This window comes from Drosophila takahashii, chromosome 4 (assembly GCF_030179915.1).
Source record: "Drosophila takahashii strain IR98-3 E-12201 chromosome 4, DtakHiC1v2, whole genome shotgun sequence".
NCBI classification, from domain to species: domain Eukaryota; kingdom Metazoa; phylum Arthropoda; class Insecta; order Diptera; family Drosophilidae; genus Drosophila; species Drosophila takahashii.
The window spans coordinates 814,638-828,565 of record NC_091682.1 but is presented as its reverse complement, the minus strand read 5'-3'; the positions used below and the strand labels follow the sequence as shown (position 1 = coordinate 828,565).

At 42.1% G+C, this 13,928-nt stretch overlaps 1 protein-coding gene across 4 annotated transcripts in view; it reads left to right on the top strand.

Moving 5' to 3' along the window:
* LOC108054897 (fibulin-1) overlaps positions 1 to 6,721 on the top strand; it is a 90,607-nt gene extending 83,886 nt beyond the window's left edge. For 3 of the 4 annotated variants that reach the window (XM_044395328.2, XM_070218019.1, XM_070218021.1), the window contains exons 11-13: positions 5,833 to 5,921; positions 6,236 to 6,466; positions 6,534 to 6,721. In XM_044395328.2, the coding sequence (XP_044251263.1) occupies positions 5,833 to 5,921; positions 6,236 to 6,466; positions 6,534 to 6,696 (483 nt within the window). In that variant the 3' untranslated portion in view covers positions 6,697 to 6,721. Of the gene's footprint in view, positions 1 to 2,418; positions 2,532 to 5,832; positions 5,922 to 6,235; positions 6,467 to 6,533 lie in introns of those variants that run through there. The other variant, XM_070218022.1, reaches the window with a different exon arrangement.
* The last annotated feature ends 7,207 nt before the right edge of the window (positions 6,722 to 13,928 follow it).

The following is a 13,928-nucleotide window of genomic DNA, read 5'->3' as shown; positions in this document are numbered from 1 at the left end:
TACAAGAAGAAATTCGAAAAATGTCCGAAATTTAACATTTCAAAGTTTGAACCCATATTATTTTTGCATGGGTTCGGTTCGGGGTTCAAACCTAATCGATAGATAATGTTCCGGTTTGCGAACCGGTTCAATGATGAGCCGGAGCAGGGTTCGGGTTCGAACCAGGGTTCAAAAAATTTTTTTTAATGAAATAATAAAGTCAACATTTATTTCCATGTATTTTCATTGAAATATGTACCATAACATTAAGACTTATAAGTAAAGTTACTAGATTTATGATTTATAAAGTGTTTACCAGTTAAGGCAAAGAGTATACTCTTTAATCATGTAATTTTAATGTGGGCATACTGCGAAAAGTTTTGGAAGATGATAGTTATATATTATTAGATTGTTTGAGTTAGATGCAGTCATTGCATAGCCAAAAAATTTGCGCATTTTTATTTCCCTAAGTAAATAAACTCTATTTTAATATGATCAGAAACCCCCCACACAGTTGAATAAAAAAACACGAACACACAAAATAAATTTTTCGTGAACCGAACCGAATATCAAAAAAAAAAGTTCCGGTTCGGTTCCGGTTCAATTATAAAAAAATTCGGGGCTCCGGTTTACGGTTCGGTTCGTTCTCTAAAAAAAGTGAACCACTCCGGTTCGGAGTGGTTCAGCTCCGGAGTGGTTCACAGCCCTGTTTCAAACTTTAAAAAATCTTAAAAAAAAACTGTGCCATCGAAAAAAAAATTAATGGTATTTTCGTGATCTAGGGGTCCAACACTGACAAAATTTGCCATCAATTGCTAGGGAGCATTTTGGCTGTAAACTAGTGTAATCGCCCGCGTTGCTCGACCAGGCAAGCGCGGCGGGCCTGAGGGTTGTTGGGCTCTACGAAAAAGTCGACCGTGACTCCGTCCCAAGGCCACGGCAAGGCCACTTCCGACCCAGGGTTGCCCGGCCCTGGGAAGGCTCCGTTAAAACGCAGCTGGATTTACCCCTCAGCTGCAAACCTGTCGGTCAGTGGGCACGGGTCGCTTGGCACGCCTGACTTGAGGGTAGTCACTTTAAAGGCCTACCCAGGTCCGCCTGACTACGATTCGTCAGCATCCATAGTTACATTGCATTAGTTACATTTCCCAAAAGAAGATATGTGGAAGATATTTGTTATTCTTTTTTGCACTCATATTAAAAACTAAATTAATTTGTTTTTATGATTTAAATACAAAGAAAGAACTAGAAAACCTTATTTATTTATATTTCGAAAAGCTTGTGGAAAGGGGGAAGGGAGTTACACTTTCACAACCGTATACAAAAGATAATTTGAATATACATATCTTGGATGCAAATAATGAAATTTTGGCACTGTAACTTCACTGGAAGTATTTTTGCGCATCATCGCCATATAAGCCATACTAAGGTGCTATGTGAGCTATAGGATAGAGTCTTCCGATGTAGCCAATTTTTATACCCTTGCAGAGGGTATTATGATTTCAGTCAGAAGTTTGCAACGCAGTGAAGGAGACGTTTCCGACCCCATAAAGTATATATATTCTTGATCAGCATCACTAGACGAGTCGATCTAGCCATGTCCGTCTGTCCGTCTGTCCGTCCGTTTCTACGCAAACTAGTCTCTCAGTTTTCAAGCTATCGGGATAAAACTTTCCCAAAAGTCTTCTTTCTATTGTAGGTAGTATATAAGTCGGAACGAGCCGGACCGGACAACTATATCATATAGCTCTCATAGAGCAAAAAATGTTTTCAAAATCGGACGACTATATCATATAGCTGCCATAGGAACGATTGGAAAATTAATGGGAATATAATAGGAAATAAATTATTGCTTCGTTGGTTTTTATTGTATTCTCTTCTACTCTAGGACATAACTCTTTTCAAATATTTTCGAATTTCGATTTTAATTTTATCAAAATCGAACTACTATATCATATAGCTGCCATTGAAACGAACGCAAAATTAATGAGAAATAATAGGAAAATTAACATTTTTGCGATTTGTAAATTAATAGGAATTATCTGCAAGGGTATATAAGCTTCGGCTGGCCGAAGCTAGCTTCCTTTCTTGTTTTACTATATATTCAAAATATTTTTTTAGATTTTTGGGGAAAAATTTCATAACGATATCTCAACGGAAAATATTTATGGCCGCGGCTCCATACAAGCCCAACCAGTGTGCAATATAAGGAGTGTTGAGAAAATATTTTCCAATTTCGATTTTAATTTTATCAAAATCGAACTACTATATCATATAGCTGCCATTGAAACGAACGCAAAATGAATGAGGAATAATAAGAAAATTAACATTTTTGCGATTTGTAAATTAATAGGAATTATCTGCAAGGGTATATAAGCTTCGGCTGGCCGAAGCTAGTTTCCTTTCTTGTGTTACTATATATTCAAAATATTTTTTTAGATTTTTGGGGAAAATTTCATAACGATATCTCAACGGGAAATATTTATGGCCGCGGCTCCATACAAGCCCAACCAGTCTGCAATATAAGGAGTGTTGAGTCAGAGTGAAATAAGGTTTGGTTAATAATTATTTATCTTCTCCTGGTAATATTGTATTGATTACAGTTGTACTATTAGACTAATTGTATAGGAAAAGTTACAACAACAAACTTCTAAAAACACAATGCGGCAACACTTCTACAATTTTGACCGCAGCTGTATGCTTTTATGTTTTTTAACTATGTTTTCTAGAACTTGTTTCTCCCTTAAAAAAATCCTTAAATGATTCTAAGCATTTTTCAAACTTTGAGACAGGCAGACAGGCAGACAGACAGACAGACAGACAGACAGACAGACAGACAGACAGACAGACAGACAGACAGACAGACAGAGAGACAGACAGACAGACAGACAGACAGACAGACAGACAGACAGACAGACAGACAGACAGACAGACAGACAGACAGACAGACAGACAGACAGACAGACAGACAGACAGACAGACAGACAGACAGACAGACAGACAGACAGACAGACAGACAGACAGACAGACAGACAGACAGACAGACAGACAGACAGACAGACAGACAGACAGACAGACAGACAGACAGACAGACAGACAGACAGACAGACAGACAGACAGACAGACAGACAGACAGACAGACAGACAGACAGACAGACAGACAGACAGACAGACAGACAGACAGACAGACAGACAGACAGACAGACAGACAGACAGACAGACAGACAGACAGACAGACAGACAGACAGACAGACAGACAGACAGACAGACAGACAGACAGACAGACAGACAGACAGACAGACAGACAGACAGACAGACAGACAGACAGACAGACAGACAGACAGACAGACAGACAGACAGACAGACAGACAGACAGACAGACAGACAGACAGACAGACAGACAGACAGACAGACAGACAGACAGACAGACAGACAGACAGACAGACAGACAGACAGACAGACAGACAGACAGACAGACAGACAGACAGACAGACAGACAGACAGACAGACAGACAGACAGACAGACAGACAGACAGACAGACAGACAGACAGACAGACAGACAGACAGACAGACAGACAGACAGACAGACAGACAGACAGACAGACAGACAGACAGACAGACAGACAGACAGACAGACAGACAGACAGACAGACAGACAGACAGACAGACAGACAGACAGACAGACAGACAGACAGACAGACAGACAGACAGACAGACAGACAGACAGACAGACAGACAGACAGACAGACAGACAGACAGACAGACAGACAGACAGACAGACAGACAGACAGACAGACAGACAGACAGACAGACAGACAGACAGACAGACAGACAGACAGACAGACAGACAGACAGACAGACAGACAGACAGACAGACAGACAGACAGACAGACAGACAGACAGACAGACAGACAGACAGACAGACAGACAGACAGACAGACAGACAGACAGACAGACAGACAGACAGACAGACAGACAGACAGACAGACAGACAGACAGACAGACAGACAGACAGACAGACAGACAGACAGACAGACAGACAGACAGACAGACAGACAGACAGACAGACAGACAGACAGACAGACAGACAGACAGACAGACAGACAGACAGACAGACAGACAGACAGACAGACAGACAGACAGACAGACAGACAGACAGACAGACAGACAGACAGACAGACAGACAGACAGACAGACAGACAGACAGACAGACAGACAGACAGACAGACAGACAGACAGACAGACAGACAGACAGACAGACAGACAGACAGACAGACAGACAGACAGACAGACAGACAGACAGACAGACAGACAGACAGACAGACAGACAGACAGACAGACAGACAGACAGACAGACAGACAGACAGACAGACAGACAGACAGACAGACAGACAGACAGACAGACAGACAGACAGACAGACAGACAGACAGACAGACAGACAGACAGACAGACAGACAGACAGACAGACAGACAGACAGACAGACAGACAGACAGACAGACAGACAGACAGACAGACAGACAGACAGACAGACAGACAGACAGACAGACAGACAGACAGACAGACAGACAGACAGACAGACAGACAGACAGACAGACAGACAGACAGACAGACAGACAGACAGACAGACAGACAGACAGACAGACAGACAGACAGACAGACAGACAGACAGACAGACAGACAGACAGACAGACAGACAGACAGACAGACAGACAGACAGACAGACAGACAGACAGACAGACAGACAGACAGACAGACAGACAGACAGACAGACAGACAGACAGACAGACAGACAGAAAAATCGGCGAATGTCGGTTACTCCCCTCTGGCGGTGTTAGTTTTTGGTTTCCGTTTCCCAACATATGTTTCTAAACGCACGGATGACGTCACGATGTACGTATTAAACACATCTTTAGTTTCATATCACAGCTGAAATAATAACAGAAATTATTATATTTCTTAATCAAATAACTTCCCATCTCGTGGGAATCGAACCCCTTCCCTCACAGTTTGCAGTGAAACTCTACTAGCAGCACCAGGGAAGCATCACGTGACGCGATGTACAAAGTACATTCACATTTTGTTCTCTTCGGTTCACGGTTTTTACTCTTGTTTAGCCAATTATGTATGTGTTATATTACCTAAATCTTAGTTTGTATTAAAAATTACATATTTTTGAATTAAAAAAAAATAAAGAGACGCTACAAATTTCCGCCTCGACGTGGGATTGAACACAGACTTCCGAATATAAGCGCACAAATCAAATAATCCGCTCGCTTTAGACCCCTAGGCTACCGATTGGGGCGATTTTCTAAGATGTAAGGCGATTTTTACTGAATTTCAAATGCAAAATTTCTGAAAAGCAGAAAATGTTTCTAAAAGTGGATAACAAGAGGAGCTGAGGGTAAATTTATCTTATTTTTTAGATAAATAGTTCTGAAAAATATAAATTTTTTCTTAATTTCAAGGCGATTTTCAAAGTATGTCGATTTTCTTAAATTCAGGCCATTTTTTTTCTGAGTGTATAGGGCAATTATGTTTGGAAAACATGATTAGCATGATTAAGAACCTCTCGAATAACGTGTCGCACATGTCTGTATTTTAAGCCGTTCAGCTGCATGCGTTTAAAATGTATCTTTTTCGATCTATTTCCTGCCAAATTAGTGGCCGTCCACAGTGATATTTCAAATTTTATTCATAATTGTGCGAACTTTATATAATCCAATTTTTTCCATAATTTGCACGCCTTTTTTTTGACGGAAATTCACATGAATTTTTTTATAGTAATTAGGATTAATCATTATGATTCAAATTTTGTATTTATTAATTAAAATGGTCATATTTCACTTCTAGAATGACATATGCACCAACACCAGAGGAAGCTACAAATGTACGACCATTAATTGCCCATATGGATACACCATTGACCCAGATCAAAAAAAGTAAGTGCTTAAGAACAAATGTTAATCATTTACAGATAACACCAGTTCACAAAGTAAATCGACTATATATCGAAGACGGCCTTGGTTTCCTGGTAAAGTTCATCTCCCTGATTATGTAAAGTGCACTTAAGTTTTTTTTCTCTAGTTTTGAAAAGCCGATTTCAGTCATCATAAACTCATTTTACTGTTAATTTTTTTGTTCTTATTTGGGTTTTTTGTTAATCATATAATCAGGTCAATCAAACTGGAACATTTCGGATTGCCGAAGCCAACTTCCTTTCTTATTTAAAATGCTTTTGACATTTTACTTGCAGCCGTTGCCGACAAAACAGTAACTTCTGCGAAGGAGAAGATTGTTACACTCAACCGTCAGCTTATACATATAATTTTATTACCTTCGTTTCCAAGCTAATTATCGCACCGGAGGGTCGAACCATATTTACACTAAGAGGTCCACTTTGGTATGATAACATCGATTTTGATCTTAAGATTATTCGCATACAAGCAACCAACCATATTGAGAGAGCAACTGATAAGAATTTTGAGTACGTATTTTAATTTTAAAAGTAAAAACTTAACTTGTGGTTATACAACTAATTATATAATTAACAGCACTTTAAAAAATAACAACCAAGTCAATGTGCTACTGAAGAAATCACTGGAAGGGCCACAGGACATTGAATTGGAATTAAGTATGACAGTCTTTACAAACGGAATGCCTCGAGGAAAAAGTGTGGCAAAATTATTCCTTTTTGTTTCACAGCATACATTTTAGAAATAAATGCACTCAAAATATCGTACATTTCATTCTTTTGTTATTACTTCATTTAAGTTTTTTAATTTTTTTGTTAATGGATTGATATAAATTCGATAAGGGTTTAAATTACACTACTTTACATCCAAAACGATCCACAGCAATTGATGGCTAATTCTGTTAGAGGTGGAGCCCTAGATCACGAAAATACCACAATTTTTTTTTTTTTTGCACAGATGTTTTTTAACGTTTTTTAAAGTTCAAAATGTTAAATTTCTGACTTTTTTCGAGCTTTTTCTTATATCTCGGCTCATATCCACCCAATTGGGCCAGTTTCCGTTTCATTTTAAAGTCAATAAATTAGAGCTTAACTTTGCCATACAGATCAGCATGATTGGATAAGTAATGGCAGCCCAGCAGCTCGACAAATGTGTTTTTTGCTCGACTATAACTCGGCTGTATATTTCGTAAAAACTTTAAATAAATCCGTTGAAAAATCATAATGGGTACAAACTTAAAGTTTACATCCTACCGAATTAAGCAAGCTGGGTATGGCCCAAATCCCTAGAAAATTGTATTTATGGTGGATTTTTAAAGTTATAATTTTTCAACTTTTTTCGATCGATAGAGTCCAAATGTAATATGTAAACAAAAACAAAAGAGAACGCTATAGTCGGGTTGGTGTCCCGACTATCTAATAATCGTAACTCAGCTAAAGGGAGTTCGAGGGAGATAGATATATAAACAATTTTGATTGCGTATAACTTTTTAATGAATGGTCCGATTTGAAAAATGTCTTTTACATTTATACCTCTCGGAAATCTTTCAAGATGTGGGCGCAGGACACATTTTAAAATCGTTATTGGGCGACCGTGGGCGTTAGAGGGTTAGGTTAGGTTAACCCGGACGGCCCTCACGGGGCCACGCATAGGCCAATACGGCCCTTAGTTGTCCGGTTGATGCGCATGAACCTTGAGATAAGTTAAGAGGTTTTTGTGTCCATAAGGATAGAGGTGTTTTTGGCGAAGGCAAGTAGTTCTCCTGGTTCCCTGCTGGAGGCGTCTCCTATTGATGCCAGTACTGGGGCACCGAGGTATCTTCTTCTCGCTCTTGAGAGAGCCAGGCAGTTGCAGATAAGATGTTCCAGGGTTTCGATAGCCCCCGATTCATCACATTTCCTGCAGGCGCGGCTGTTGAGTATTCCGAGTGTGGTTGCGTGTGATGCGGCCAGACAGTGGCCTGTAAGGATTCCCACTAACAGTCTGCAGTCTTTCCGTGGTAGACGCCGTACATACTGGCTGAGTTTGTCGTTGCGCTCTTTGCAAATAGTTCTTGAGATTCGGCAGGTCTTGGTATTCCTCCACCTGCTTTTTGCTCGCGTGTCCGCCTGTTTCTCCAGGGCGCTTTGGAGCGTTCGGAGGGAAACAGGCACGTTCTCCGTTCTGTCGTTCGCCAGCTCTATGCCCTCCTTTGCAAGAACGTCAGCTGTCTCGCTGCCATCGATGCCCTGGTGACTGGGAACCCAATAGATCCGCACTGACTTTGTCGTGCTAAGGTTGTCTAATGCCTCCCTGCTCGCCATCAAATTTTTGGGAACTGACTGTTGACGACTGAATGGATCTTATCGCCGCTTGGCTGTCCACGAACAAGTTGACTACATCGTGTGGTCGATTTATATTTTGAGCCACTTCAGCAGCATTCCTTATGGCGAAGACTTCCGCCTGGAATATGCTGCAGTCATTGGGTAGGTTAAAGGACAGCCTTATTTCAGGGTCCGTACAGTATAAGCCCGCTCCTACTCCTCCTTCCATCTTGGAGCCGTCCGTGTATATATTGAAGTGTTGAGTCTAGTCCCGACCCGTTTTCCAGTCATCTGGGCTCATAAACGAGGTTGTTTTAACCTCCGGGCACGTTCTGGGGGTCATATGGTCCGTTTTGTTGATCATGCTTCGGCCGGTCGAACTATACCCGAAGCTTTGCGCCGTCATGTTACCTGATGCAACTAGACGTTGTGCTGCCTTTCCTGCAGTCAGTTGTGCGTGGATGTCTATGGGGTCGTCTCCGAGAATCGTTTCTAGAGCTTTAGTTGGGGTTGACTTCAGCGCCCCCGTTATGCAGACAAATGCCTGCCGCTGAATTCTCTCCATAAGCTCGGTGTACGTCGTATTTTCAGTCGCTTGCCATCACACTAAGGCCTCGTACAGCAGAGTCAGACGCACCACCGAGATGTAGATCCAGTGCATCAGAGTAGGTGACATGTGCTGCTAAGTATCTTCTTGGATGCATATAGCGCAATGGTGGCCTTTTTCACACTTTCCACTACATTAGATCTCCATGCTGTCCAGTACTGTGCGTTGACCTGAGTTTTCGGGGTCAGCTTAGTTGCGCAGATTTTCGGGGGGTCCATTTCGGTACCTTGTATCTCTTAGTAAAGAGAATGAGGTCCGTCTTGTCCGCATTGATACTGAGTCCCACCTTTTCCGCCCAATCACATATCTCCCTGAGTGTTGATTCCATTATGAAGCTAAGGGTCGGTGGACAAACTCCCGTAATAATTATTCCTATGTCGTCCGCATAAGCTGTTATTTTTGGGGCTCTCCTCTCGAGTCTCTTAATTAGATCGTATACCATCAAATTCCATAGAAGAGGCGAGCGGACCCCACCTTGTGGTGTGCCTTTATCATGGTGTCCCCTTTACCATGGAAGCAGTGCCCCACTCTAAATGTACCCGCCTGCAGCTAAGCAGGTTTCTTATCCATAGGCTTATTGCGTGGTACGTGTTGGTTACTTTTAGGCGAACCATTACAGCATCCGTCTTGACATTGCTAAATGCTCCAGATATATCTACGAATACTCAAAGCGCATATTCCTTAATGTGTAGGGCACTCTCAAAGGTTGCTACTAGCGAGTGTAGTGCCGTTTCCACAGATTTTCCCTTGATGTAGGCGTGCTGGTTGGATGACATAAGCCTCCCTACATCATTCCTGATGTGTAGATCCAGCAGCTTTGCCAGTGTCGAGTATGAAAGAGTTTATCGGCCTGTGACCCTTGAGGCTCGCGTGACTGCACTTTCCCCCTTTTGGGAGAAAGACAATCCGAGAGGTCCTCCATTGGATTGGGATATAGCTCGTGCTTAGACATGCAGAGTATAAGTTAACAAAACAATGGTGAACTGCAAGAGAAGTTGGGCAGTGCACGAAGATGAACGGGACACGAAGACTTACTGACTTACTCACAAGGTGACTGGTTGTTGTGGGCACCAACTTGCCGCAACACCCATCTAAGGACCAACATCTCCGTGAGCAGCGACGTGCCACGGTGTCAACCCCCTGCACGGGCTGTGCAGGCGGAGGATAAGGTCGGCAACTGCATTGCCTCATTATCCTAAACCTTAGCTGGCGCCCAGCCGAGTCGACGACCCCGACAAAATCTCGAAGACACGTGAAATAATTAAATCAAATCAAATCAAATTGGAATCCTAGGACGGACCAAAGGCCAAAGAAGGCCAAAACGCCCCAGAGGCACACAGCTCTAGCCCGAAAAAGAAGAGGGAAAACCGTTATAAATTCATGTGAGTGAAACCTTTTTTATGAATTGCTAGAAGAAATAAAAGGGATAGTAACAAAACATTATTTTCAAAAGTCAAAGAAATTGTAGTGAAAAGATCCAAACTTATAAATAACAAAATATTTCATATTAAGCGTTTATTTTGGGAAAGAGTGTTGGCAATAAAGAAAAGTAACCTAAACTCGAGTAATTTATTTCTTTACCTAGAAAAGGTGCTCAGCACGTGGCTGCTCTGTATGCTTATCTCTCAACCCCGGTGTTTCATTTTTTTTTGCTGTGTCTGACACTCGGAAAAAATACGGTAAACAGATGAGCGCTTAGCCTAACGCATAGCTTTGCGACGGTTCAATGTTAATTCTGTGATTTTTCTTTTGTTTTGCATTCCACTCTCGTTTGGTCTTCGTTATCAGTGCGAGACCAACCGATACCTTGACGGTTGTATGAGCGATTCAGAGTTTGAAGACTTAATTAGTCAGTTGAGTGAGCTTGTCTTATCAGAAGAGGACCTACAGAACAAGAAAAAAAGAGTATGGATCCACAACAACTACATACAGTCATAAATGCAGCGGTTGCGGCCGCATTAAGGGTGCAAAGAGCTGATTTTGAAGAAAAATTGAAAGAAGTAACTGATAGGTTCAGCGCTGCAACAGTATCTGCTCCTGAAATTGCTGTTTACTTGCCTGTTGCAGTATCCGGTAATGTGAGTTGTGAAGAAGGCCTTGATGCGGTGAAGTCATTGCCTGAGTTTGATGGGTCACAGGGAAAATATGTTTCTTGGCGACAGGCAGCAGTTGCTGCATATGAATTGTTCAGAGGATGTAGCGGTAGTTCAAAGCATTATCAGGCTGTTCTCATAATCCGCAACAAAGTTAGGGGATCTGCTGACTCTGTCCTTTCATCCTTTAATACCGTCCTTAATTTTGATGCTATTATTAGCCGCCTTGACTTTACCTATTCCAATAAGCGTCCACTACACTTGCTCGAGCAAGAGCTCACAACACTCAGGCAGGGACAGATGTCTATTACACAGTTTTATGAGGAGGTTGAGAAGAAGCTCATACTACTTACAAACAAGACAACTATGACATATGAGGCTGACCAGGCTCGGTATATGAATGAAAAGCATAGGGCTGATGCCCTTCGTGTGTTTATTTCTGGTCTGAAGAGAAACTTAACAGATGTGCTCTTTGCTGCTCAGCCTAAGGACTTACCTTCAGCGCTAGCGATGGCTCAGGAGATAGAGGCAAACCACGATCGGCATGCCTTTGCGGCACAGTACGCCAGATCCATAGAAGATAAATATTTTAGACAGGCCCAAGGTCGTCCCTTACAAAGGTCACCCGAATCCAGCCATGAACAGACATTTAAGAAGGGGTGGAAAAATCCGTATTTTACTAGGGATCAAGGTCAACGACCCGTTGTTGATAACAGACCGTTCGAAAAGATGGACGTAGATCCAACATTGTCAAAGTTCAAGCAATCAGTAAACTTCCAGCGCCCTCAGGGTTCTTCGTTGCCACAGCGACTCGATGCTCAGCAGCAGAGTGCAGAAAAGAGACCGAGTAGCTCTCAAAGATTGTCTGACTTTAGGCGTCAAAGAGTTAACCATCTGGTTGAAGTTGATCAAGATAATCAAGCTGAAGAGCATTATAATCAGATTGCTAATGATGCGGTAGATGATATTGACGGTGAAGAAGAGACGGACTATGAAAGCGATTCTGTGAATTTTTTAGGGGTTCATCCCTGCTTCCGTTCATCCAACGAACAGTAGCGGGAAAATCACTAAAGTTTCTAGTGGATACGGGGGCCTCTAAAAGCTACATTAAGAGTGAGATAGGGTTGCCTTCTTCAGTTTCCGTCGACTCACCTTTTATTGTGAAGTCGCTTCATGGGTTTGAAAAAATAGAACGCAAATGTCAGTTGGGTCTTTTTGGTGTAGAAAGCCCTTTTTTCTTTTTATCAGGACTTAAAACGTTTGACGGTATAATCGGTCTTGACCTGTTAGCGCAAGTAGGTGCGACTATTGATCTCAAAACCAATTCTATTAACTTTAATGGCGGACGTGAGGACCTGCACTTTCAGAAGTGCGCTCAAGTTAATTTCACGAAAATTGAGGATATTGTCGTCCCCCCTACAGTGCAAGAAGACTTTCAGCAGATGATGTCAAAATACTCAGGTGCTTTTGCTGACCCAAATAAGAAATTACCGTTCAACACAAATGTTGTGGCGACTATTCGGACAGAGGATAATGAGCCGGTTTATTCCAAGCTGTATCCGTTCCCTATGGGCGCTGCCGATTTCGTCAATCGGGAAATCGAAGACCTACTCAAACATGGCATTATTCGAACATCTCGGTCTCCCTACAATAACCCCATATGGGTTGTCGACAAAAAAGGCACCGACGCTTCGGGATCGCCTAATAAACGCTTAGTGGTAGATTTTAGGAAATTAAATTTAAAAACTATTGCCGATAGATATCCAATGCCGAGTATAAATATGATTCTGTCAAATCTCGGGAGGGCAAAATATTTCACCACCCTCGACTTAAAGTCTGGATATCACCAGATTGAACTTTCTGAGTTGGACAGGGAGAAGACTTCTTTTTCGGTCAACGGAGGCAAATATGAGTTCTGCCGCCTACCCTTCGGTCTGAAAAATGCCTCAAGCATCTTTCAAAGGGCCATAGACGATGTTCTACGGGATAAGATAGGGAGGATCTGTTACGTCTATGTGGACGACGTTATTGTCTTTTCAGAGACTGAAAAGTCTCATGTTTTCCATATTGGACAGGTTTTAAAGAGCCTGCAAGAAGCCAACATGCGCGTGTCCCGGCAAAAGTCACAATTCTTTAAAGAAAGTGTCGACTTCCTTGGTTTTGTTGTTACAAAAGAGGGTACTAAAACAAGCCACGAAAAGGTCAAAGCCATCAGGGAGTTTAAGCAGCCTAGCAATTTGTTCGAGCTGAGATCATTCTTGGGCTTAGCAAGCTACTATAGATGTTTTATCAAGGATTTCGCATCAATAGCGAGACCTTTGACGAATATTCTGAAGGGTGAAGGTGGCAGGGTCAGCAAATACCGTTCAAAAGGCATTGAGGAGGGCTTTGATAAGTCTCAGTTAAGCGCATTTGACAAGCTTAGAAATATCCTTGCTTCAGAGGACGTTATTCTTCATTATCCAGATTTCACGCGACCATTTGATTTGACGACCGATGCGTCATCCTTAGGCATAGGTGCAGTCTTGTCTCAGGGAAACAGGCCTATAACAATGATCTCCAGAACGCTGAAAGATAGGGAATTAAATTATGCCACAAACGAGCGAGAGCTATTGGCCATCGTATGGGCATTGGATAGTCTCCGACACTACCTTTATGGGAAAAGTGACATAAACATATTTACGGACCATCAGCCCCTTATATTTACAGTCTCTGACAAGAATCCAAATTCGAAGCTTAAGCGTTGGAAAGCCCGCATTGAAGAGAGCGGCGCAAGGGTTTTTTACAAGCCAGGGAAAGAAAACTGTGTGGCAGACGCTTTGTCGCGACAAGATATTCATGCTTTGCAGAGCTCAGCAGAATCAGATCAAGCCACTATTCATAGTGAAGAATCGTCAACATTTGTCATTGAGGCCACGGAAAAGCCACTTAACTGTTTCCAGAACCAAATTGTGTTAGAAGAGGCGTCCAC